This window comes from Siphateles boraxobius, unplaced genomic scaffold, assembly GCF_051911475.1.
Source record: "Siphateles boraxobius isolate OS27281-9 unplaced genomic scaffold, OSU_SipBor_1 142, whole genome shotgun sequence".
In the NCBI taxonomy this organism is placed as follows: domain Eukaryota; kingdom Metazoa; phylum Chordata; class Actinopteri; order Cypriniformes; family Leuciscidae; genus Siphateles; species Siphateles boraxobius.
In genome coordinates, this window is record NW_027508747.1 from 411,590 (window position 1) to 439,081 (window position 27,492).

The 27,492-nt window shown below is 43.8% G+C and overlaps 1 protein-coding gene across 2 annotated transcripts in view; it reads right to left on the minus strand.

Annotated features, from left to right (window-relative positions):
- The window catches only part of col21a1 (collagen, type XXI, alpha 1), a 106,464-nt gene that overhangs the window by 66,484 nt on the left and 12,488 nt on the right, over nt 1-27,492 (minus strand). For both annotated transcript variants that reach the window (XM_077230326.1, XM_077230327.1), the window contains exons 7-13: nt 24,520-24,597; nt 22,518-22,601; nt 21,723-21,785; nt 5,678-5,731; nt 5,540-5,593; nt 3,795-3,848; nt 1,876-1,929 (exon numbers count right to left, since the gene is read on the minus strand). In XM_077230326.1, coding sequence (XP_077086441.1) covers nt 1,876-1,929; nt 3,795-3,848; nt 5,540-5,593; nt 5,678-5,731; nt 21,723-21,785; nt 22,518-22,601; nt 24,520-24,597 — 441 coding nt within the window. The remainder of the gene's footprint in view (nt 1-1,875; nt 1,930-3,794; nt 3,849-5,539; nt 5,594-5,677; nt 5,732-21,722; nt 21,786-22,517; nt 22,602-24,519; nt 24,598-27,492) is intronic.

Genomic DNA, 27,492 nt, shown 5'->3' on the forward strand with positions numbered 1-27,492 from the left:
AGACACTCGCTGCTCTTTTAGAATAGGTTTTAGAATAGGTTTTAGCAAGGTAAAGGATACGTTGCCGGATAGCGTAGCTCGCACGGATGGCTGAAGGTGGCGAAGACGGCCGGCTTCCTCAGCGCTCTCCTAAGCTGGCTGTCCGCTGTTCGACGGCGGCGGTGGCTTCTCTCAGATCCAGCGATGCGAAGAGCTCGCCGAAGAGACGAAAATCAGGGAAGTCAGCCTACAGCCCCTAGTGTTATACGCTAAGCCACGCCCATTCTGGCGGGCTGTGACGCTATGAAGGCGCGGGCGCCCTTCATGGGGCGTGACGTCACGCCGGGCTCACTGGTAGGCTGCAGCAGTTGCCCGCAGGGCAGCCAATGAGCACGCGAGATGGCCTGCTCTAGGTCTGCTAGCTGCTGCACTGCGTTGACAAGGAATACAAAATTAAGGATAATTTTTTGGCTTCAGTATCTCGAGAAGATGAATCTTTCCCGTAGCGTAAGCTAAACTTACGCAATACGAGAGAACCTCTCGTAAGAGAACACTAGTTTACACGGCTGCCCAGAGACCTGGCTCGTCGCATGTGAGGCGTGTGTGTGTGTGTGTGTGTGTGTGTGTGTGTGTGTGTGTGTGTGTGTGTGTGTGTGTGTGTGTGTGTGTGTGTCTGTCCCAACCCAGATAGATAGAAAATATGTGGAAATTATCAAAAGTGTACCTATGTACCAGACTTAATGCCAGAAGCACGCGATGCAATATTTTCGACAAGATAATTGCTGCCAAGACCGGTAACACGGTAAATCTGATAAGGCACTTAAAAGCGCACAGAATACACTTGAGAGTAGAACTTTTTTCCGTCTTCGACAGCAAGAACTGGAGCGCATCACAAATGAACCGAAACTCAGCGTTCAGGATACTTGCCTCACAGACACGAGAAATAGTCCTATAGAAGGTCAAAATATGTCTACTTTTAAACGAAACGATTATAAATAAATAGTTTGATTACCTAATCCATATAGGCGTGCGCACACGTTCACTACTGCAGGAATGACGATTGCCATAATCATCTTTGCAGCCAACACACTTAGTAAACACTTGTTCATTAATAAACAATTATCGACACATCCATAATCATTAGGCTACTTTTGCCAGTGCTTTGCGGCAAGCTGCATGTGTGCTGAGCGTGAAGCATATATACCGCACCCCAGCAGAGATATTTAATTCAATTCACATTTATTTGTATAGCATTTTTCACAATAGGCCTACATAATGTTTCAAAGCAGCTTTACAGAAAATGCATGTGTCAAAAATTACAATTTACAGTGATCTGTTATCAGAGGTGACTGTGTGTAATGCATTTCAATTAATTTTCATTCAGTTTCATTGTTAAACATTCATTAAGTTAAGGCAGAAGCAATGAGCTCATTGAAGTAAAGAATACATGTTGTTAAATGATTAGGAAACATAGAAAACTTTAGCATTGGTGCTTTTTTACTGAATCGAAATATGAGTGTAAAAAGTCAAAAAATATAAAAGTTTTTTTTTAGGTAATGTTATATTGTTAAAACTGGTTTCATAAAATTAGTATCGAAAAAAGTATCATTCAGGAACCGGAATCGAAGTCAAGGTATCGGTATCGAAAATTTTGTTATGATACCCAGCCCTAGAGCTGAAGCATAGTAAAAATCCAAAGTCAGTGATTCCATAAACAGTCTTCGAACAAGACCACAAAGCATACTGGTCAGGTGGTGACATGATGAATGTCCTGAAACTGTAACAAGTTCTCATGTCAACAGGCATAAATAAAACTGCCTTTGAGAACTGGAAATAAAAAGGGGAAGCTCTATGCTCTGAATGGAGTTAAGAAAATGAATAGAACGTTAACCATACCACTTGCCCATCTTTGCCTGGTGGCCCTTGTATGCCTTGAGTACCAGAAGATCCCTAGTGAGAAAACATAACATAATGTAAAACACTTATTTTCAGTGTAAATATATATTTAAACAAATTATCTGGGTGACCTTATTTTAAAATTGAGTTCAAAGTCACAGCGGTACATAAAGTTACAGTGACCTCAACTAGTATTTGGGTAATTCTATATCACGCATAAAAATATATGAATGTCACTACAAACTATTTGGCATCTGTGAACATCCCCTCAAGTGTTAGGCATGTTCTACTTTGACAGCCATGATACACAAAACTTTTTATCATTTAAACCATTGAATTGTTTGCTTTTTTTGTGTGCTTGTGCTATCTTTCTTTAAAATACATTCCACTTGCTTTGTTATCAAATGCTACAGTCTTACATATTTACAATAAGGGTCCAAATGCCTTTGGGCCACTGCAGTTCAAATAGTGGATAATGTTTAAATAATGTTTAAATAGTTAGCCATTATTCAGACCAAATATAGCCACATTAATAAGACAATCCACATAACATTGAAAAAAAGTGCTAGTAAATTATAACCTGCAAATAAACATAAAAAAAGCTGAAGCAGCGGCACACAAACAGAGGTGTGCATGCAAAATATTTGTAATAGCAAAAAATTATCTTGTTATCCATTTAATTCTCATTTTTGGGGTGTTTTAGTGTGATGTGTGTTTTTTGTTGTTGTTTTTTTGGAATACCACACAGAAAGCATCTCTACTACCTGATGACTACCATCTGCCTATATAAGCCAGCGCTTAATACCATTTAATAAGAATATTTCGACTGAGCAGCAAGAGTCGACTGGCTGTAGCACAGCCAGCATACACAATGCTCATCCCCAATATCTCAGGGAATCTATGTTATGTTAGTAACCGAAACATTCCCTTTCGAAATGGTTCACTCGCATTGCATCACTCCTGAAGTGGGAAGAGCAGAAGGAGTTATGACTTATAGCCGCCACATATACCTTGAATGTGGATGGGGTGCATCCCTCATCCAGCAGCTCCTGCAGGAAGGTCAGAATTGGCCAAAAAGCTGCTGCTAGCAGCAGCACCATCCCAGGGAACCAAGACTGGTTCTGTCAGAGTGGGGCCACCAGAAGGACGAGCATCTGTCCTCTCTGATAACCTGATGTCCTCGGCTAATGACCTGAGGAAGAAGAGCTACCGGGGGAAAGGCATATAGGCACAGATTGGGCAGTGGGAGTTCTCCTCCAAGGCCCACTTTCCCAAAAGGTCCACTTCCGCTTGCCCGAAGATACTCAGAATGATCTGAACCATCTAATCATAAGCCGGGTTCAGCCTGCCCGGCACATGCACTGCCCTCCCCGAAAGGAGGTTGTGCCCAACCTGACACACCCGGGATTGCTTCCTAAGTCTGGCTTCGGGTGGCAAGGGGCTGGAGTTTCATGAGCGGCAGGTTGTTGCACTGGGGCGGGAAGATCATGCTCTTGTTGTTGTGAAGAAGAGGAGAAGTGCTCTCTTTGTGAAGGTGTTTTTGTTTTGTTTTTTTTGATCCGCTATAATGCACACATCCGGTGGGACAAACCCAGCACTGGCAACAAACATAACGCCTCCAATGCGGAACTGAACAAGGGGTTGGGGATGAACACAAAAGCATTTAGCTTTCCCCCCTTTACACCTGTTGCATCAGGAGTGCTTCGGCTGTGGCTCAGGATCCAGCACTATCTTAGGGCGTGGACCCTGGCACTTGGGAAAGGGGTAACTTACAAACTCTCAAGTGTCAGCTTTCTAAATATATGTTGATTATGTGTCTATCCATAATGACCTATAAGCAACAAAATTTTTATTTTGGATATGTCGTTTATGCCCCACATGCCAAAATGGGGGGTGTCTAGTAAGGGGTTAAAACTGACCTTTTCACCTGATTTGCCAGGTGGCCCGGGTAAACCTGGAATGCCACTCTCACCCTAAAGACAAAGACAGACACACACACTGAAAAAATTAATTTCAGTAAATTCTACATAGGTTGTACAGCCATTGCCAAAAGCATTGGCAGTTTCAATTTTTTGTGTTTCGCAAAGTCCTCTCATTGAAAACAATGATAAGCATTCAATAAGTTTTAAAGGCTTTTATTGGCAAAAAACAACAACATGTAATATGCAAAAAGTCAATATTTATAGTGTTGACCCTTCTTCATTACCTCTGCAATTCACTCTGGCATGCTGGATATCAGCATCTGGACCAAATCCCGACTGATGGCGATTTATTCTTGCCTTATTAGTGCTCATAGTTGATCACAATTTGTGGACTTCTGCTTGTCCACTCATCTTTGAGGACTGAACACAGCTTGGAATTAAGATCCGGGGAGTTGCCTGGCCATGGATCCAAAATTTCAGTGTAATGATCTCCGCAACACTCCATTATCACTCTTGCCTTGTGACATTGTGCTCCATCATGCTTGAAAATGCATGGATCATCAGAAACAAATGCTCCTGGATTGTTGGGAGAAGTTGCTCTTGCAGGCTGTTTTGATAACATTCAAAATTCTGCCCCAAAACACTGCCATGAATAAAGAAAGTGCCCACTCCTTTGGATGAAAAGCAACCCCACACATGGATGGTCTCAGGGTGCTCCACTGTTGGCACAACACAGGACTCATGGTAGACATCACCTTTTCTTTTCCGGACAAACGATTTTCCAGATGCAGTTGTGGTAACATGATTCTATTGCCGACTCCTTAGGAGGAGACAGTAATGGTGCTTGCTGGACACTCTGGGACGCCCTGAAGCCTTCTTCACTGCAGCTGAACTGCTTAACTTGAAGTTCTTTATGATCAGTTTAATGGTTCTTTGGTTTCCAATATTCTTTGCAGTAATGTTCTTGCATCTTGAGGCCAAGCGATGATGGCTGCACCTCTTTCTTTGGAGGTAACCATTGCTAAAACAAGTCTACTCTTATAATCCAATCAGATTGATAGTGATTTCACCTGACTAGTACTCATTCACATGATTAGTAAAATGACAAAAGTTTGTTGTTGTTTTTTTGGACAATTAAGCTTTTTGCAATTATTTAAAATGCATCTGATAACTCTGCACAAAAATCTAGAAGCAATGTCAATAAACGCCACAATAACTGAAGCAGCAAACTTTGTGAAACACAAAATTGATGGCACTCCCAATACTTTTGGCCACAGCTGTACAGTACATTAAACAAGTTTAAACGTGAACTTAAATGTCAGTCACAAATATTGACTCCAACATACAAAAAACCCTTGCAATATGCATGGTTTCTGTGAGAAACTGACTTTGTTTAGGAAAGAAGTAGAACAATTTGAACCTAATCTTTTGAGATTTTAGATATTTATTAGCTAATTTTTCCTGAGCTGTCATACCTTAAAGCAATTTTGTTTTAAATATCACTTGTTTATGTCAGTAGGTAAAAATTACATTAGATTAATTTGCTGTATTGGATTTTAATCTTGAAGTAGATTTTATTTAATTTTATCTTTGTGATGTTTTGTCAAATAATCTGCATGCAAAAACTTGCAAAAATAAATAACCGTATGAAAGCAAATGTGAATTTGTGATAACTAAATATGTTGCCATAATGAAAATGGTACATTTAAGGATAAAAGGGACACAAATCCATAGCTCCTTACTGCTTGGCCATGACTTCCTTTTTCTCCCTTATGTCCATCAGCTCCATGAGGGCCCTGCTCAAATAGAGATTGAAAAATAGCATCATCAAGTGTAGAGTGAAGTTTTTTAGGGTATGTCTATGACACATGCACTCATACCTCCATGCCCGGAGAACCTTGAAGGCCAGGACTTCCTCTAGAACCTGGGACACCCTATAATAAAGAAAGACTCTTATATTAGTCTGACCCACAGTCATATAAATTAATATCAAGCTCAAATTGAAAGAAAAAAAAATATCACAGCTTATTGCATGTTCCCACATAATTTTAACTCTCAGTTCTTCTAAGTTCAAAATGTGCATTTATTGAAACTACAGAAGCTTCAAAAGTGACGTGTTAAACTTTGTGATGGCAGACGTTAGTGCATCAACACGTGACTTAACTGAATAACGATTTAAATCTAAGTTTCTTACCAATATCTATTGTATGGCTTTAGATGACTATGTGAATACTACAAGAATGCATTTACAGCTTGAATAGCATTTCCCATCCACTGCTTTTTTATGGAACAGGTTTATTGTTGCTAGCGTGTTCCAAAATGTTTGCTCACTGTCACGTCTAAAGAGTAACTAAATACTAAAACTACTTTTTTTAGTTACTTATCTGTAAGAATGGAGCTTCATAAATGCTGTGCATAAATGCTGCATTGATTCGAGTACATTTTTTGACATTTGGGTATAAAGTGTTTTACTTTTCAAATATATGGTGTAAAAACGTCTGAGTGCTGCCCTCTTCAGGTTAAACGGAAAGCTCCTGAAGTAGGGGTACTCTGTGACGTAGGGTACTCTATGACGTCACTCTGTCACGCCCTTGGTGCGAGCTCACCACGCCCTTGGCAGCCCCTGGTATAAAAGCATCTGGTTCCGTCAAAACTACTGTAGCGGGTCAGGAGTTGGAATTACGAGTATTGAAAACGGATAGATATATATTAGCATATAGTTAGCATAGCATTTATATAGTTATTTAGATTATTTCGTGTAGCCTAGGTAGTTAATCTCGCCTATCGCTCCAGTGTGCAACCTGCATTTTATGTGGGATTGCTTCTCCAACGCAATGGAGGTGGAAATGGGCTTCCCTTTCAGTCGATAACGTCAGACGTAGTCGACGGTCGATTGAATTGGGATCTCGCTAGAGAGCCTGTCTTCTTCGAGTACTATTGAACGAGCCAATGTAATTGGCGTGCGTGATTCACATCACACACTCCGCCCCCGCGGCGCGGGTATAAATACGGAAGTGGATGCACGCACTAGTTGCCTTTCGCTTCGGAGCCGATCGTTTGATGTCTCTGAGAGTGCTGTTGTCTACAACGAGCGAGTGTGTCGGTGTTCTTCAGGAAGACTGTCCCAGTGCTGGTGTTCTACAGCGCGAGTGCAGCGGTGATCGCGAGCTTTGAGCTCTCAACTGCTGTTTTAACAGCAACAAATTTCTAAATGTTTGTGTGTGTTGATGGCTGGTTAGAGGGCGGAAAAGTGAGTGCTTCACTGTTTCAGTTCTCTGTTCAGTGTTGCCGCGGTCATTCCCCTGTGTGCTCCGGCACTGGTGACGGTCCTATTTTCTGAAAGAGCAACACGGGTGCGTTTGCTTCTTTTTCAAGATGTCATTCCGCCCGTGCGTTTCTGGGTGCGGTCGTTCCCTGTCTCTCTCTGATGGTCACAACTGTTGTGTCACGTGTTTGGCTTACAGCACGCTGAGACAGCTTTTGTGGACAGCTCATGTTTCCACTGTGGGAACATGACTGTCGCAGTGTTGAGGGCGAGACTCGCCTTCGTTCACGGAGAGCGAGTCCCCATTACCATGCCCCACCCTCGGGTGCTGTGTGGGATGGGTGACCGGAGGATAGTGTTGGATGTCCCGCCCGGTAACCATTCCCTGTGGGCTCCTCACTCCTCCCTTCCACTGCAACCACTGCAGCCTCCTGTGTTGTCTGCTGGTCCATCTGTAATGGGTGGGCCAGCGGTTTCACTCGGGGCTCCCCTGGAGGACAGGACGCAGATTGCAGCATCGGAGGGTGAGCTGACTTCTAGAGATGATGACTCGGCTGTGTTGTCTCCCTCCGGGAGTTCAATGTTGCCCGAGCCGGATCCAGAATTATCAGCTATGCTGAAACGGGCCACCGAGGCTGCCATGCTCGAGTGGAACCTCCACCGTGTCCCGTTCAGTCTCGGTTGGAATCTGGAGTTTGGTATCTTGGGGCGGGCCGCGCTGGTTCTCAGCTCGCCGCCCCAGTGCCTTTCTTTCCCGAAATGCATGGAGAGCTTATCAGGTGGTGAACAGCATCTTTCTCTGCCAGAAAATGCCTGAATAGCTTTTCCCCCTCATTACCCTTGATGGAGGAACGGTGAAGGGTTGCGAGGTGTCCCTCCATTGGAGCGGTCTGTCGACACAGGTGCACCTGTGTCCGGCGGCAGCTGCCTTTTGGGGGGATCCTAGTCTCCCCCCTAAGGCCTGTGAGTTTCGTCTGTTCCGACGGGCAGAGCTTACAAAGCCTGTGGGCAAGCCCCTTCCTCTTGCGTGCCATGGCGTTGCTGCAGGCTAGGGCACCCATGGCATGCACGAGGGTAATCCAGACCGTGCGCTCATAGGTGAGCACCGCACTGCATCCGACCTCACCCTCCGGGGTACGGGTGTCGTAGCGTGCGTGATCGGTCTGGCGATGTCCACCTTGGTGGTCCAGTAGCGCCTTCGTTGGCTCAGCCTGGTTGGTATGGCGGATGCGGACATGGTTCGGTTCCTGGTCTCCCCAATTTCCCAGGTTGGGCTGGTCGGCGACGCGGTGGAGAACTGCATCAAACAGTTCTCTGCCGCTCAAGCGCAGACGGAGGTCATCCGGCACATCCTGCCCCGGTGGCCAGCTGCTGCCTCCACCCGCCGCCGGTGGCAGCTCCTCCGCCTGCTCGTCGCCGTGGGCGTTCCCCGGCCGCCGCTCCTGCTGGCCCTCCGCAGCAGCCTCCACCCAGGCCTCAGCATGGAGCCGGCCGCAGTAGAGACGCCCAGCCCGCTCCAGGCGCTGCCAAGCCAGGTGGCAAGCGACAGCGAAAGCATTCCGGAGCGGGCCGCCCAGGAATGGATGAGATGGTCTTGGAGTGGCACGATCACTCCCTCCCCCCGGGTGAGGGCCGGGTGGAGCCTTTGGTTGTGTGTGTGTCTGTTCCGCCGCTGGCTCCCTAAAAAAAAAAAAAAAAAAAGCGGAGCAAGCGGTACCCACACTTCAAAGAGAGAGCAATTTCATCTGTTCCTGGGTCCCAAGAGGGCCAGTCTGGCGGGTGTGACCCTGTATAGCCTTACACCCCTCAGCTCCCCCTTGGTCGCCAGCAGGCAGCTTGGTGCGTTCGAGGACCCGGTCATCCGCCTTCTCACGCGCCCCCTGCCGCTTGTAGAGACAGGTAAGTGTTGCACAGCACACTAACACCACTCTCTCTACTTTGCTGCCCCACCTCAGGCTCGGCTACCCCGCTCAAGTCAGTGATAGTCATCACATTAGGTGTTGAGCAGACGTGCTCCTGAAAATTCAGTGATATTCATCACACCGAGTGTTGAGCAGTGCTCCTGACTTGTGCGTGCTTATCTTATCCTGCTGGCGAAGGATTTGATATAGCCGCTCCTCCAGCCGGTACGAAGGCCAGTTGTAAACTCGTTCTTCGTGCTACTAGGTGGTGGGTCGTGACCATCTTGGCCCAAGATTGGTCTGCAGCTCCGACCTGAAAGACATGTGCTTAAGAACAGATCTCTACCTTCCGCACCGCAGGCCATCCTGTGGGTTGCGTGTAAGGGTGGAGTATCAGTACAGTGTCCTTCCCTTCGAGTGCTCCAGAGCCCGTTGGGTCTTCAGGTCAACTGGAAGAGAGTAATCTCGCCCACGGGCTTAGTATCTCTTTTTCAGTTTTGGAGATGGACTCGGTCTAACACGTTTCTCCAATGAGAATGTGTTCAGCTGGTGTTTGAAGTGAGAAAGGGTCCCACTGGAAGAACTTTCAGAGGCTCCTGGGGTATATGGTAGTTGCAGCCATTGGCTTCCTCCATATGTGACCGCTTCAGCGCTAGCTTCATGATCGAGTCCCTAGGTGACCGTGGCAGAGCACCTCACCCTGTGTGACTATAGTTCATCCCGGTCTGCTGCCAAACCCTCTTCAACAGAGGGGCCATGTACAAGGGCGTATTTTAACAGGGGCCTGGGCGACCCCCGACTACACGGGCATTTCGTGCCTCGAGTTGTTAGACATTGCGACCGCTGCTGTCACAACTCACCCGTCACCTCCTCCTTGGAGTCAGAAGCTTCTGAGGACGCTTTGTTCCACTCTTCCCGCTTTACTCAATTGTGCCGCCACCGAGCCTCACGACAGTTATAGCCAGGGCAAGTGGAGACTCCATCCCCTGGGTCCAGCTGGGTCATGACCATTCCGGGGCCGCTCAGTTGCCCCCCCGGTTTCATCTTTCCGCCAGTGTTTGTGTAAACCGAGCGGACTACCCTTGGACAAACACTGGGTCTCAGCTGCCCCAGGGGCCCGCAGAAATGCGTTTAACCCCAGTGAGCCTTCTAAAAGTGACTGCGACTCATGGTCGCCTTGCGCCTGCTCAAGTCAGTGAAATCATCACACTTCATGTTGAGCAGAATTGCTCCTGAAACTCAGTGAAGTTCATCGCACTCAGGTGTTGAGCAGCAATGCTCCTGTAGCTCAGTGAGTTCATCACACTCAGGTGTCGAGCAGAAATGCTCCTGTAGCTCGGTGAATTCGTCACACGCAGTGCTGAGCAGGAATGCTCCTGGTGCTCAGTGAAGTTCTTCGCACTCAAGTGTTGAGCAGAAATGCTCCTGAAGCTCAGTGAGTTTATCACACTCAGGTGTTGAGCAGGAATGCTCCTGAAGCTCAGTGAACTTGTCACACTCAAGTGCTGAGCAGAAATGCTCCTGTCGCTCAGTGAAGCTCTTCGCACTCAAGTGTTGAGCAGAAATGGTCCTGAAGCTCGGTGAGTTTATCACACTCAGGTGTTGAGCAGGAATGCTCCTGAAGCTCAGTGAACTTGTCACACCCAAGTGCTGAGCAGAAAATGCTCCTGAAGCCCAGTGATCTTCACATGTTGTGTTGAGCAATGCTCCTGTCTTTTGCGCCCGTCGCTTGCACCTACGCAAGTCAGGAGAGGAACAGGTCTTCATAGTTGCCCCTTATTGGCCCAACTAGACCTGGTTCCCATCAACAGCCTTCCTGACTTCCCCTGAAAACTCTTTCGGGGACGGGGCACGATGGCACACGCGTTCTTCCCCCGGAGATTCCGGGCGGTCTTACATCTGAACGCGGAGGTTCAGGTGGCTATCACAAGAACATGTGATAGTTACCATCACTTCTGCGAGCACCCCCTAGAATTGGGTAGCGTGCTTACGCCTTTAGAAGTGGAACCTAGTCGTTGAGTGCGTCTTCTCTCCAGAGGAGATCCTGAAAGCTTTCGATCACTTCAGTGCTCTCTTTCCTGCAAAATGGGTCGCAGTAGGCTGTTTTCCTTCTCCCTCAAAATGATGTTGCCTCGGTGTTTAAACGACGCTCATCGTGTTACAGAAGTATGCAGAAGCACGTTCTGATCGTCAGGTTCCTGAGGAGCAAGGTCTTGTAAATCCTTGTGTCCCTCTTTATCCTCTTGGGCCTTGTCCCGGGTGCGACTGCACTGCAGAGACCGCCCCTGAGCCACTGCAGGCAGTGAGTTAAAAAATCTGTTATATCAGTTCTCCTGCTCGCGTGGTCTCTACTAGAGGGTAGGGACTTGCTCGCTTTCGGTCAACGTATTGTGTCTGGAGTCTGGGCCGGCTAACTCTCACAAGCTGAGACCCCGGCTCGGATTGTGCCCAAGGTTCCTACCTCTCCCGTAATAGGAGCAGGTGGTGAGCCTGCAAGTGCTGCCCTGGAGGAGGCAGATCCAGCCCTGGCTTCTCTGTCCGTTCGCTTGGACGTGTACAGAGTGCAAGTCATAGACCTCAGACCAGCTCTACAAATATCTGTTGGAATTCAGCAGAGAGGGAAGGCTGTTTCCATGCAAAGTTGCACTTAGTGCTTGCCTTCATTTCGGTGAAAATCCGAGATGCAACATGTCCACTTAGGTGTTGAGCTCCTCTATGATGAGTGTAAAGTGCTCCGCCTGGGCGTTGACGAGATGCTTTGCTAAACAGATTCTAGAGTTGGGGGCTGGACGACACCTAGTTGAACCGCTGCTTCCCGTGGGCTCCCTTCTCATGAAGCCAGTTTCACCGTGAGCCCGGTTCAAGTGTCGGCTTGCTGCGCCATTCCCCTCCTATGGACTGGATACGTGCGCCTTTCTACTCCAGTTGAGTTCCCTTAAAATTGAACCCTGTTGAGTTCCTCCACACCCCTCCGACGTCGGACGTGCGGATCGTCTGGTGTTAGGCCTAGCACTCGTAAGCAGTGTGGAACCTGTGTTAGGCTGGGTCCATATGTTGCGGTCCCTCCGGCGACCCCATATGCGTATTCTTCCACGATACGGCTCCCTGCGGTGAGCCCGTGTCTTCCCTCGGCAGAGTCTCTCTGCCGTCACTGTCCGGTGTGTCTCCCCCCGTCTTAGGCTGGAGCCACCCCAGTGTCATTCCATATGTTAGACTGCCCGGTTTCCGCCCAGTTCATATATGTATTTTCCACGTTACCTCCCTCTGGGTTGGACTCGGCTTCCGCAGCGTCCCTTCCTTCCAATGTACGGGGAACGCTTTCCCAGTGGTCCTGTAGGAACAGCAGTGACTTCCCTGGCCTAAGCCCTGTCCTTCCCCGCCTTAAGTTTGCGGGGGCATCAGGAGGCTTTGGTTTAGGCACTGGAAGGTGGCAGCGTTAGTGGCGTGTTCAAAGGGTGATCCCAATTCAGTCGACCGACGACTACGTCTGACATTATCGACTGAAAGGGAACGTCCTGGTTGCGTATGCAACCCACCGTTCCATGAAGGAGGGAACGGAGGACGTAGTCCCCTTGCCACTACCGCTGGACCACCGCTGACCCCGGGTTACTCTCGGCTCCTCAGCGAAAAGCAACTAGTGCGTGCATCCACTTCCGTATTTATACCCGCGCCGCGGGGGCGGAGTGTGTGATGCGAATCACGCACGCCAATTACATTGGCTCGTTCAATAGTACTCGAAGAAGACAGGCTCTCTAGCGAGATCCCAATTCAGTCGACCGTCGACTACGTCCTCCGTTCCCTCCTTCAGGGAACGGTGGGTTGCATACGCAACCAGGACGTTCTCCACACAGCTCGCGCTGCCAAACGCTGCTGTTCCTGCATGGACTCCACCACCGCAGCGGCGTCATGATGTGAGTGAGCATATATTTGTAATCACAATTTATGTTCCTTCTTATTAGGCTAAAGTTAATCCTCTGGTGTCGACAACGCGCCGGCGCGATTTGCTGATTCTTTTTTTCCACATAGCAGTAAAATATAATGAACGTAAAAGTAATAATAATCCTGGAAAAAATTACCTCAAAATGACTGAATATAAGAATAATCGGATGCCGATCGCGATGCGGGAGTGAAGACCGCAGTTTGAGCTGGTGTCCACAGACAATTCACCCTCCTCCACTTCAGGTGAAGGTGGGGGAGAAAAGTTCTCGACCTCAAATGACCGCTCTGTTGCAAACATAGAGGTTGCAAAGCTACTTGCGTCACTCCATTTTATCTAGTTTGACAGCAGCTGTCACTGCGGGTCTCAGGTGCACGCCCCCCCGCTCAGCCCCGCCCTCGGTTCGTCGCCTCTATCTTCGCTGGGGTCTGCCCACTTTTCCAGCATTTTTCAAATATTGCCAGTGGGTGGAGTCATACTCTGACCAGGGGTTTAGTTACCCTTTAAAAAGAACCGAAGGTTGATGATAGTAAGACTTTCGATCTAGTGAGTCAGGTTAACTGATCCGAGGAGTGTTTCCGTACAACAATCTAATTTGCTTCTTAACTACCATAGTGCAATGCATAATTGGATAAATTGTCACATCTGTTTTCCAAAACCTTAAGAATACATTTAAAGAGTTCAGAACTGTAGTTAATAATGTCATGCAAGTGGTGAAGTAATAACTTTAACCAGTTAATCAGTTTGAGATTAAATTAATTTTGGATTATTGCTATTAATAACGAACATAGCATCTGAGAACTACTCTGCTATTTTTGTTCTCTGTTGTTTTGCTTTATTTTTAGATGTCTGAATATGTGTATGTGATGTGAATACATATAAATGTGCATAGAATGACATATGTAGATTGTTCTACATGTTAGCTTGCTTATTTTGGTTACTTACAGTTAGAAATAAAGTGTAATCTGTATGTAGGTCCACATCACACTAACAAGAAAATATGCTTTTAACCACAGGTTGAGAACTGTAGTTTGACCCACACAACTTGCTGTTTGAGAATTTTAGTTGGAACTATGATTTCTGGAAACAAAATAAAATTGTTGAACTATTTTGGTAACAAGTGCACTTGTGATCTTGGTTTGCTGTAAAATACATTTTGAAAAGGACATTGTTTTGACACACAAAGACAAGAACTAAAACAGCAAGTTCAAGAGATAAAGTTCATGTGAAGATTTCAGAGGTCTCGAAGATTTATGTCATGAGTATTATTTATTATTAGTGTGTGGAGTCTCTACGCGCCTACGTGAAACATTTGTGCTGACTCCAGCTGGACGATGACACTCATGTCTTTGTTTTTGAGACATAAAATAAACCCCACTGTTTTTTACTTCTTCTTTTTTTTTAAATTCAGACCTTTTTGAGACAATGAATATTGTTTACTTGTGAGAATATTGCACGCTTCTCTGAGAAGACTGTACGCAATTGACAAGACTGAAAGGGCAATATATTCATAAGATTCTTCTCAATATAATTATTTTATTGATTTAAACAGTTAGCTTTACAGTGACTTGACAAAAGACCTTTTCACAAAAGAGGGTGGAAAAGATTTCTCAAAACATGTTTGGTGCCCCTTGACTTTTTTTTTAGAAGTATTAGAGGCAGAAAATCAGTGTTTAATTTCTCACTATTTATTATATCTGTATATAGCCTATTTAGATTTGGACAGAAATGTTTACTTTAACATTTTATTAGGTACATTAACTGTTGGTTATCTGCAAATACTATAAGTATAATGAAAATACATGAGGTGAAATATGCTTTACATCAATAAAACCCCTCTGTTTATTGACTAAACATGCAGGCACATGTGCGTAATGTGGACATCTGTTCATAAAGATATGAAGACTTGCAAGTATGGCATCCAGGTGTTGTTATTGCACATTCACCTAATGTTCAGAGCTCTTCCGAGGGTCGTTTTCAGTCAAACTAACTCATGCTGAGAAAAACTGAAGCTGCAGTCAAAATTGCAACCCTACAAATGCCCACAAACCAGGGGCATTTCCTTCGAGGAGGCAAGGGAGGCAGTGCCTCCTCAAAAAATTGGATGAGAAAATAATCCATATTACAAAAATAAAACAAAGATAATATGACATTAAAAAGTGTATAAATCGCATATTCATCACGACAATAAATCGATTCATCACGATTCGTGGATTGATTCCAATATTTCTGAATGCATTGCCATTCTCTCTCGAATCAATTCTGAGTTTTTAACAGCAGATGACGCTCTAGGCTAGTTTTTAACCGCACGCTCAAATGCTCACGAAGAAGAGCGCTCGTGCATTTGGCTGTGTCTGAGAATGTATTTACACCCTTGTAATTCGCTTGAACCTTTTCAAACTTTATGAATGATTATTTTATAGAACGTTAAAGTGCAAACAGAGTTTTAAGCAGAGTAGAGCTGTTTCTGAAGCACGCAGTGCCATCTACTTTTAAAAAATAAGCTCAGAATCGATTAGAGAGAGAATCACGATGCATTCGAAAAATCTCAGAATCGATCCAGAATCCTTTCTCGATTCACGATGCATCGTTTTATTGTCCCAACCCAATTTTTTATAATGTAATTATAAAACCACGTCTCTCTGGCCACCCCTGAGCCCATTGAGTTTTAACAGACACTCTAAAGCATTTGCTGAGTTTAGTGGGAGTTAATTGAGAATGAATGGGGGAAAGTCACAAGAGAAGAGACAATGTCTCCATTGTGATATGATTGGTTTGTGCGATAAATCCTGCCTCTTGTTTTCGTGTGTAAATCAGTCTGAATGAACGGGATCATGGCGTTAATGGGAAGACTAATTAAAAATCAAGTAAACAAATCAATAAACAAAATAAAACTTGAAATGGCCTGAAAACATGATGACTCTGGGGCTTTTTTAGTGGGTGATCAGCTTGGTGAAATTAAAGATACTTCTTTGTCCTATCCCCACTGATCTCGTTCAAGCCATTTCTTCAGTTCTACCCGCACTCACTCATATCATCAACACCTCTTTTCACACTGGTACTTTTCCCACAGCATTTAAGCAGGCTCGGGTAACCTCACTGCTTAAGAAACCCACTCTTATTCCAGCACATCTAGAAAATTACAGACTGGTATCCTTTCTTCCATTCAAGTGCTGAAACACTTGAACGAGTCATCTTCAACCAAGTCTCTATCTTCGTTGCACAGAACAACCTCCTGGACATTTACATTTATTCATTTAGCTGACGCGTTTATCCAAAGCGACTTACAATTGCTATATATGTCAGAGGTCGCACGCCTCTGGAGCAACTAGGGGTTAAGTGTCTTGCTCAGGGACACATTGGTGTCTCACAGTGGATTCGAACCCGGGTCTCTCACACCAAAGGCATGTGTCTTATCCACTGCACCATCACCACCAAACAACAACCAAAGCTGACACTCGCCTGAGACAACCTGCTCTCGGTTATTGAAGCTCTGAGACTGACAAGAGCAGCTTCCAAATTCTTGGTACTCATCTTGTTAGATCTGTCTGCTGCTTTTGACACAGTTAACCACCAGATCCTCCTGTCAACCCTCAAGACAAAGGGCATCTCTGGAACCGCACTCCAATGGTTCAAGTCTTACCTCTCAGATAGGTCCTTCAGGGTGTCATGGAGAGGTGAGGTGTCTAAGTCACAACATCTAGCTACTGGGGTTCCTCAGGGCTTGGACGACTTCTTTTCTCCATCTACATGTCATCACTAGGATCTTTCATTCAAAAACAAGTTTTTCCTATCACTGCTATGCTGATGACACACAACTCTACCTCTCATTCCAACCAGAGGATCCGAAGGTAGCTGCTCTCATAGCAACCAGCCTGATAGACATTTCTTGCTGGATGAAGGACAACCACCTTCAACTAAACCCTGCGAAGACAGAGCTGCTTGTGGTCACAGCCAACACTCTATCACAACTTCTCCATTTAGCTAGGTTGGTCAACCATAACTCCATCCAGAACAGCCAGGAACCTTTTGCTGCGTCCCAATTCGCCTACTTATACTTCACCCTAAAAGTATGTTGTGGCGGGGGAGGCGTGGTTCAGCGAGGTCTGCGACGAGAGAGAGTGGAGAGACGAGCGGCGGTAAGTAGGTCAAGTGCAAAATGACTGACACCTGTGTCTCGTTGCAGTAATTGGTGTGGGGAGACCGTATAAAAGGCAGACTGGAACCAGTGATCGAGGAGAGAGGGCTGAGGTCTCGTGGGAACGTGGAAAGAGGTCTTTGGAGAGGAAAGACGAACCATATTAGTACGAGTATTTTGGAACTGTGAATGAGATTTATGTTCGACGTGCGCATGTGGCTTAAGAGTGATCTGAGTTTATTGAATAAATTACCCACGAGCCTCAGCCAGCTGACCCCGGTCTCCTTCCTTCTCACACACACACAAAAGGGGAAATACCACACTGGTGCCGAAACCCGTGAGGAAGGAGAACGCCGCCGCCAAGATGCAAACTCCGTCAGGAACATCGGGAACGCCATTTGCGGACATCATCACATCGCTCGCGGGACTACATCAGGAGAACCACGCCTCCCCCGCCACATATGTACTTTGTGAAGAAAAATAACATACTTTTGAGTGTGTAGCAGAAGAGTAGGCAAGCGTTTAGGACATACTACTGCATCATCTTTAACGGACATCCCTCTATCGCTTAGTTACATGCATCTTGTCACTGTTTAAACTGCCCTGTCAATCATCTTGTGACAGTTAAAATCCTCCACATTCAATTTAATTTAATTTCCTACCGTTTTGGAGAGAAATGTAGCAGCATGTTGATCTGCCAATCGTTGGTCTTTCATGCGGAGATTCTCTTCATGTGTTTGCAATTTGAATAAAGATGCATTTAAAAGTTAATGGCCATTAAAAGTATCATTACAAAAGTTCAAAATGCTGTTGCAGATTAAATATAATGTGGATAACATTGAATAAATATTTTTTCGTAAAGTTAGATACTGATAATTAATCACTCCAACCCCTTTGTCTAAACCTTTCTACTTAACCGTTAGACTCGCACATCCGCCGTGTTTGTAGTTTCTAAACACTTTTTCCCCCGTGTTTGTAGTTCTAATCGAATCCCCGCCGGACGTGCAATGGGTTGTGGGTAATATCAGCCGATAGAGTGTGCACGGATCTGCACTTCGGATTCTAACCGGAAAAAGTAGACCATCCGGGGATCTTTGATATTCTTGTTTCAACATACTATGATTTGGGACACACTAATTCTTATTTCAAATACTATTTAGGACGGATAGTTTGCAAATTGGGATGTAGTTGTGATTGATGATCAGTTGAACTTCACAGACCACATTGCTAGAACTGCTGTATCTTCAGATTAGCTATATACCCTTCCTTTCATAGCATGCTACACAACTCCTTGTCCAATCTCTTGTTCTATCCAGATTGGACAATTGTAATGCTCTCTTGGCAGGCCTTTCAGCATGAACTTTCAAACCTCTGCAACTGATCCAGAATGCTGCAGCAAGAGTGATCTTTAACGAGCCAAAGAGAGCGCATGTCATACCTCTGTCATGATTCCTGTCTTGTGTTCCCCTTGACTTGTGTGGACTTTTTATTTTTTTATGTGGAGTGTCTGGAATCCACTCCCTAAAGGGAAATAACAAAAGTCCACACAAGTCAAGGGGAACACAAGACAGGATGATTCCTGTCTTGTGTTCCCCTTGACTTGTGTGGACTTTTGTTATTTCCTGTTCTGTGACATGTTTTGTAGTCCTTTTGCAGTTTTTCTTGTTTGTTTGTCCCCAGGTGTGTCTTGTTTGCAAATCTCCCCTTGAGTGTACATATACTCAAGTGTTTCTCATGTTCTTTGTCTGGTGTTGTCCTCTGTTGGATGTTTTGTTTGAGTCGTTTCAGTTTCTAGTTTTTCCTGTATTTGGATTATTTGGATTTTGTTCTTTGCCTGGTTTCTTGTTATGTTTTGCCTGGATTTACTTTCTGACTGTTTTGTTAATAAACTGCCATACTGCAAATGGATCCTCGTCATCCTTGTTTCTGAAACACACTGCGTTACAGAACACCAGACCACATATGGATCCAGCAGTGAGACTTATGCGTCTCCGACAAGGAGACAGCAGTATAAAGGACTATTTACTGGACTTATCGATCTGGTTCAGTTGACAAACATGGACGAGGTATGCCTCATGATATTTTTTAAGGGGGAGCTATCTGAGCCACTCAGTTCAGTCATGGCATTGCACAACCCTAATTGGTCCCTTGGTTTTTACATCGAACTTGCATTGCAACTGAGTGGCTCTGCTTTTACTGTGGATGTCGGGGAGGAGGAACACGAAAGACACATTGTACCCACCATTCCAGAGTCTCGTCCCATCATGGCCGCCCTTCAAGAGTCTTGTCCCATAATGATCACCACCACTGTGTCTTCGGACTAGATGGCCGCCGCCACGCCTGTGTCTTCGGACAGGATGGCAGCCTCTATGCTTGTGTCTTCAGACAAGATGGAAGCCTCTATGCCTGTGTCTTCGAACAAGATGGCCGACTCTACGCCCGTGTCTTCGGACAAGATGTCCGACTCTATGCCTGTGTCTTCAGACAAGATGGAAGCCTCTATGCCTGTGTCTTCGGACATGATGGCCGACTCTATGCCTGTGTCTTCAGACAAGATGGAAGCCTCTATGCCTGTGTCTTCGAACAAGATGGCCGACTCATGTTTTTGCCTGTGTCTTCGGACAAGATGGAAGCCTCTACGCCTGTGTCTTCGGACATGATGGCCGACTATATGCCTGTGTCTTCAGACAAGATGGAAGCCTCTATGCCTGTGTCTTCGAACAAGATGGCCGACTCTACGCCTGTGTCTTCGGACAAGATGGAAGCCTCTACGCCTGTGTCTTCGAACAAAATGGCCGCCGCCATGCCTGTGTCTTCAGAAAGGACGGAAGCCTCTACGCCTGTGTCTTCGGATAAGATGGCCGACTCTACGCCTGTGTCTTCGGACAAGATGGCCATGTCTACGCCGGTGTCTTCAGACAAGACTGCCGGCTCTTCCCAATGATGCGTCGGATCCACCCTGGCCCCCTGAAGCGTCGGGTCCGCCCAGGCCCCCTGAAGCGTCGGGTCCGCCCAGGCCCCCTGAAGCCCCACATCCGCCCTGGTCCCCTGAAGCAACGGATATGCCCTGGCCCTTTGCACAGCCTGCTCCTCCCTGGTCGCCTGCACAGCCTGATCCGCCCTGGCCTCCCATCCTGCCGCAGTCTCCAGGCCCTTTTCCTCTCCATTGACCTGGCCCTCCTTCCCTCCATTCCAGCTCCGCTCCACCACCCTCCTGGACTTTTTTTTTTACGTGGAGTGTCTGGAATCCACTCCTTAAAGGTGCTCTGTCATGATCCCTGTCTTGTTCCCCTTGTCTTATGTGGACTTTTGTTATTTCCTGTTCTGTGCCATGTTGTGTTGTCCTTTCTAGTTTTTCTTGTTGATTAGTTCATGATTATTCCCAGGTGTGTCTTGTTCACCTACATCCCCTTGACTGTATATACCCAAGTGTTTCTCATGTTCTTTGTATGGTGTTGTGCTTCTATGGATGTTATGTGTGCGTTTCTTGTCAGTTTTGTTTGCCTTCCTTGCCCGTGTCTGCATTTATCAGTTTTGCCTGGATTTGCTTTTATTATATTTGTTTGAATGAGTGTTTGCTGCATCTGGATCCCATTCTCGTTCCTCTGAAACAGCCACTGTTACAATATGTTTGATGGAAAAATCAATAAAACAACTTATAAATAGGCTAATACATTTACAAAAATTGTAGAGTCTATAGAATGACCACATGTTAATGCCTATTTAGGATTCCAGTGAATGAAATACTAATATAAATGACTGATGGAATAATATTGTTAAATTTGGCATTAGTGCAAAATGGCTTTACACTACATAACAAATGAGGTCAATATAAAAGACTCACAACAGTACAACAAAATTTTTAAAATGGACAGTTCCTTAGGGTTTTTCCGCGGTTAAAAATGGTCTATGAACACAGTCATCCACACACATGGTACAAAGTACCCTACCCATGTGAGCTGAGAGCCCAGTACTGACAATAAATGCAAAGAACCAGTTTGTAATATTAACTTTTCCTATTTATTCATTAAATGAAAAAAAATAATCACTGTCAGGACAGATCATAAAACAAAGTGCTTAGAACTATTTTATTTGTAAAATTCTGTAAATTTATATGTAAAAAAAGTCACTGAGTGAATGATTTGAAAACTTAAAATGAATCAACAAAGTAACATTAATTGCATATGAATTGTATACTTGCAATGCTGTTTAGTAAATATAAATTACTACATTCTGCTATGTTTCTAAGGCTACGTTCAAAATCCGATTATTTGTGTATCCGATTGGAATCTGATCTAAAATGATTGACTGTCCACATTGTGTATCAACTGTTTGGATCTGATTTGGGGCTTTGCAATACAGATGTTATCTTGTTTACAACATGACAATGTGTAGCCCCCACGCTGGACTACTGCGTCTTCTGAGGCAAAAAACCCCCAAAAACTTTTGGAACTCATTGTATATTTACTGACACATATGAGCTCATATTACCAGACATACTGTCTTGTTTCTTCTTACATTCTGAGCGAATGGGAATACCAGAATTCTTGTAAGGTGAATGTTGTCAATGACAATTCTATCCAAACATACTTGTGGGGATGTTATGTTGCAGTTCTGGATACTGCATAGAACACGACACGTGCTCAAGTTAATTTGAGGTTGTATTAAACTGTGTAGTACTCACAGGCTTACCATCAGCACCAGCTGGACCAGTTTGACCCGGATCTCCTATTCTGCCCTGTTCTCCCTAGAGAATACAAGTGATGCAATGTAAATAGTATTTACATAATTTCATTACAAAATATTGATCAAAGAATATAAAGGCTTATCTAACTATTTGTATCTTTGCCAATGGGTAACAGCTATTTTTTTTAATTTTTATTTTTATTTTTTTAATACATTTTCAAGGGCACCATTAAAACCATTTAACACTTGGTTTATTATTTCAGGTGCCTTTATAAAAGACTACAATTGAAAAGCGTCAACATATTATATATATATATATATATATATATATATATATATATATAAAATTCAACCTGCCAAAGTGATTGCGTTACACGCCACTGCTGAAATATACCCACATTTGGCAGGTTGGTGGAAGTTCATGTAAAGCCCTGTATATATTTATTCATAGGCCTAAATGCTTTTCTTTATATAAGAATATTTATTGGTCTCTTGAATGAGAAAATGATAATAAGTAGACTATAATTATAATATTGAATACATGAATCCATATAAATTATATTATTTTAATGAAGTAAATCTGTCTGTAACTTCAAAATTCTGTTTAGGGCTATTTTATGGTGATCACCTGCATGTGTTTTCAAGCATAGGCATGGCCTTATAAACTTCAAACTTGCCTTTGGAGACTTTTATGTGCAATACAATGACTTTTGATGCAATGAAGAGATTATATAAGGTGTTCTTTTAGTATAAATCTGCCAAAGGGGTTGAGGGATAGCAGGCTATATCGTACCTTCAATCCTGGGGTTCCTGGTGGCCCAGGTGGACAGATGCAGGGCTCTGGGGTTGGATCAATGTCACCTGGTCCATTATCACACTAAGAAAATAGAAAAACATTGTTTACTATGCTGCATTTCATAAAACATAAAGCGTCAGACATTTCCTGTTTGTGGCATAAAGATAAACTTGCGGTATTCTGCAGTACATTCAGCAGTACGGCCCAGTAGTTTGGAAATAGCAAAATGACAATAATAGAGGCAGCCTACAGCACAGCACTGTTGAATCTGTTTCACAATATTAGCCATTTTAAAGTCACCATGAAATCAAAATTGACAAATCTTATTTTTATGGAATATTGCCATGTTTTAAACGATTTAACTCTGCATATAGGTTTTTTCTTTCATTAATGTGCCATTGTAATCTTTAATAAAAAAATGGCTTCCCCTTCCCCTTGCAAGGACTTGATCTCTTCTGATGGCCTGTGCACCAGCGTGAGAACGGGACAGTAATCCCTCCCCTCTAGCAAACTGTCACTCACATCAATCGTATCAATTAGCTAACGACAATGATCCAGTCAATTCCTAATGGTCTCACCCTACATTTATTCTTGTTGGAGAAGCCGACATATGTTACTATTGGGAAGAAAATACCGTTGCAACTTCCATTTCATGCTGACTTTAAGTGACCATGTGATACTCTAAAAAGTACAGAGATTTAGACATGGTACCATGACAATGACACAGTCCCCCTGTGGTGAAAATCAAGCTTTTGATGTTGTTTATATGTCTATGTGATGCTTTTAATATACTTTAAGACAAACCCTGTGAAAAATTCATAAGTCAACACCATTGCTGAGTATTTTCTCCTTAAAACTGCAATGAACCAAAGACAGTCTCAAAAACACGCTTTGAAATCGCTGGTGTTTTCAAAACCCTAATCCTGACGACACAAACTACCTTGTAACCAGCGTGATCGTCAACGAGTGGATCTCTGAGTGAGTGGAGGCGGGGCTAATTTGCATATTCATAAAATAGATACTATATTATATAATGTATAAATATATACACGTACACTAAATAAGGCAAGGGCGTAGATTTACATTCAAGCTATTTTAAGGAAAAAACATTTAAATATGTCATTTTGTTGATCAAAGCTGAGTTTTAAGGGATAAGATTATTGACCACAGGGGGACTTTAAAGTACGGTGGAGTACCATGGCACTGCCAAAGTACTTTATATACAAGCAGTTGAACTTTTTTTCAGCTTTTGTGAGTGAGAAGTTTCACACCAGCATCATTCAGTCATACATTCTCAAAGCTGCTGACAGTCCTTTGAAAGATTTTTCCAGCTATGACAATAGTTAGACACTCCAAAAGAACATGAGGCAAATCTTACCTCTGCAATTCAAAATGAGATAAGCAGTTACTTTTGAAAGCGAGCAAAGCCATCTTCAAAAGTACATACCTCTCCATCCTAAAAAATAAAAGGAGTGAAAATACATGAAGGGGCCAGGGCAAAAAACATAACTTTGCTAAGAGGTGCAAGGCATTACATGCGCAAGCAGAAAAGGAAAATAATGTGAAATAAAGTGTTTGACACAGTGTTTATAAATGTTCTACATTTCTTAAAAGTGAGTATGAAAGAAATAGTGCCAAGTCAGGCAAACTGAGACAACGACGACAAAGCCGGTGATTGACTTTCTAATAAACATTTCTGAGCAAATGTCATGCTCTGTTTGAAGCTGAGAAGGTACTTTTATTATATGCTTGTTAGTATAATTGAACAGATTATATCAGATTAGTACATTAAACACATTCCAAAACATGGCTGACTGGAATTACTAAAGTAAACATAAAATGAACAAAGTCCTTTGTGTTTTAAAGACTTTTTAAAGAATGGTCTGGTAATAAGATCAAATATTTCAAATATCAAGTCACTCCTAATCTGATGTGACATTAATAGGTGGAATTTATTTGAATGGGCCAAAACAAAAACATCCAAGATTCTGATACTTACAACTCCAGGTATTTCACAGGCTGTTTCCCTGTTATTCTGCTCAGGGTCACAGTAGATTCTGAGTTTCTGAATTTCAAACTGTTCAGGAAGAGGGAGAGAGAACAAAATACAGGTAGTTTTTAAAAAAAAGTCAAGGCCTGGGGCTGTAGGGAAGGGGAAAGGTGCTCCCTGTTGCATATAAAACACATTTGGTGTCAACATGACATGTTGTCTGCTTTTCCACAAGAACACTGCTGTGTTGCACATGTTGAAAATGTTCCATGATATATTTATTCTTTGGCAAAATATCACACACACACACACACACACACACACACACACACACACACACACACACACACACACACACACACACACACACACACACACACACACACACACACACACAATTATATTAAAGGGGCTATTTGTAGAATTCAGAAACTCTTGTTTTTAGCGACACCAGTGGCTGATAAGTGAGCTGCGTTCACAACGTTCAAGCAACTGAATGTGATTCAAGGCCCGATATACTCACAGTGAAGATTTTGTTTTTTTTTTGTTCTTTGCTTAGAAGTAAAAACAAGTTAGAAATACCTTTGCAGTGATATGTCTTGATGAATAGGAAAATATGTGCTCCGCACTTTCCTCTCAATAACAAAATAAACACAAAACAAACATGACAGTGATGTGAAAACAGTAGTTAAAAAAGCATTTTATCAAAATGATGTGGATATGTTAGCACCAGCTTATGTCGACCGATGAGGTAATCAAAATTACAATGTTATGACAGTTTGATTATAAAGTATATTCAAGACTATACTCTATACAGATCTGGCTATGTGATACTATAGTTTGAATGAATATATTTTCTATGCATGACAAAGTAGCTGCATTTCCATTACAGATTTGCACAAAACTTTTGCTATATTTTCGAAATAGGTTCATGTATCTCAGCCACTGCACTAGCCGTTATGTTTAATCCAAGGAGACGTAGGCGTGTTATCCAAGCATTAATGGCAAGGAAAACCGGCACGTATGAGATATTTCTCCCTCCTATCTGCTTCAAGGTCTTGATAAATTGTGGCATTTCTTTGTTGTTTAGAATCTAGTATTCCTGTAATACTTTTGTCTTTTATGAGTTTAATGAAGAACTGTCTCGTCTTCTGTCAAAATATAGCGTGTCATCTTTAAAGAATGATCAACTTTTACGTACGCCAGGTGACCTGTAAATGCGGAAAAGCTGTTTCAATGGCAGTTTCATGAAATATTCCTTTTCCGAATTGCCTGAAACCCATCTCATGCGAGCGTAAAAACTTTTTTTGCAATATATGGGAGTTATTGCGAAATTTATGTTTCCATTGGACATATTTTTAATTCGCAATTTCAAGTAAGATATTGAGTGATTATTTGTCATTTAGTAATTCAATATAATGTAATACGATGTATACAAGTTTAAGCAAGTCAAACATAACCATAGAGTTCCCTTTCAAGGGAACTCGAGCTGCGTTTGAGACGTGATGGGAACGCTCTGCGTGATTACGTCGTGAAGCACGTGTAAAATCAGTCCAATGGAAGCCCACTACGACATAGGTGACGTCATAAACCAGGAAACTATATAGCAGCCCTGAAATCAGACCGCGACAGCTTCTGTACCTTCAGCAAGCGCTCTCTGTATATCTGTCCTTGTCTATTTATTGTTGTCTGTCAAGCCCAATCTATCATTATTATGGCGAGCAAGCAAGATTATAGACGGTGTGTTGTTCCCTGCCCTCGTTATATTACGGGTGGGGACACACATCAGCTTTGTGTTGCTTGTTTGGGAGTGGAGCATGCCCAGTCAGTCCTCGAGGGGGCTGATTGTGAGCATTGTATGAGTCTATCTATGAAGACGCTCCGCTCTCGCCGATCGTTCTTTGAGGAGAATGGTTCGGTTTGCGCTACCCGCGCGGGTCCCGCTGTTGCCTAGACACGGCGGCGACTCGCATTTTGGGGTTTGCAAAAAAAAAAGGCAGATGTTTGATTTTTCAATAAATGGGCAGCTCATAACTCTGTTGAGTAAAGATGAGCTTTTTAAAGGAGGTTTTTCTAATGCTGTTGCTAGTTAAATATTTACTGGACAGCTGAACATTATGAGAGTGAAAATAAAAAGAGTTTATTAGATGAAATGTATCTAAAAAAAAACAGGAAAACTCTGTATCTCAGCCTCCTCATCGGGGACTACTGGTTTTTCCTTATCTCCACACTGAGGTGTCGAGATCGTGGAATAAACCGGTTTCTATTTTATGTGTTTAATACCCAAACGTCTTAACTAGAGTAATGTTATGGGTATTAAGTATCATGGTATGACAGTGCCTTGGATTATAGAGACGCTTGCGAGCTTTCTCTCTCCCGAGTCGGCGTCATCATTTTTAACCCCGACGTTACCCACCAGCCATCTTTATTAATAAATAAATTTTATGAGGCAGTACTGGTGAGTAAAGTATTTAAGGACATAGATGAATGTGAGGATTGTCAGCATTGACTCTATTCGAGAATATATTCGAGAAAAAAAAAAAAAAGAAAAAAAAAATATATATATTGTGGCGAACAGGACGGCCGAGGGACGTGAGAGAACGGCGCGAGGCCGGTGGTGCGATTGCTAATGAGCAGCACCTGTGAAGCACACCGGTCTCGCATCTCTCACGGAGGAGCGGAAGCATAAAGGGGGAGCGACGACGTTGATGATCGAGAGAGGAACAGGCCTGTGTTTTAGTTGAGTTTTGTTTTTTGTGTTTTATTTTAGCCAGCAGTCGTCCGCGAGGGGCTGCTGGCGGTATTTTAGTTTGTTTGTTTTATTTTAAATAAAGTTTATATTGATTGTTCGCCGGTTCCCGCCTCCTTCTTCCCTGAACATTGCTACACTGGTGCCGAAACCCGGGAAGAGGGAGGAACGCGCTGTCAGAGAGTCCTCGCCGCTGTGGGGAATCCGCGGTGCCATCGAGCATGGTGCGCGAG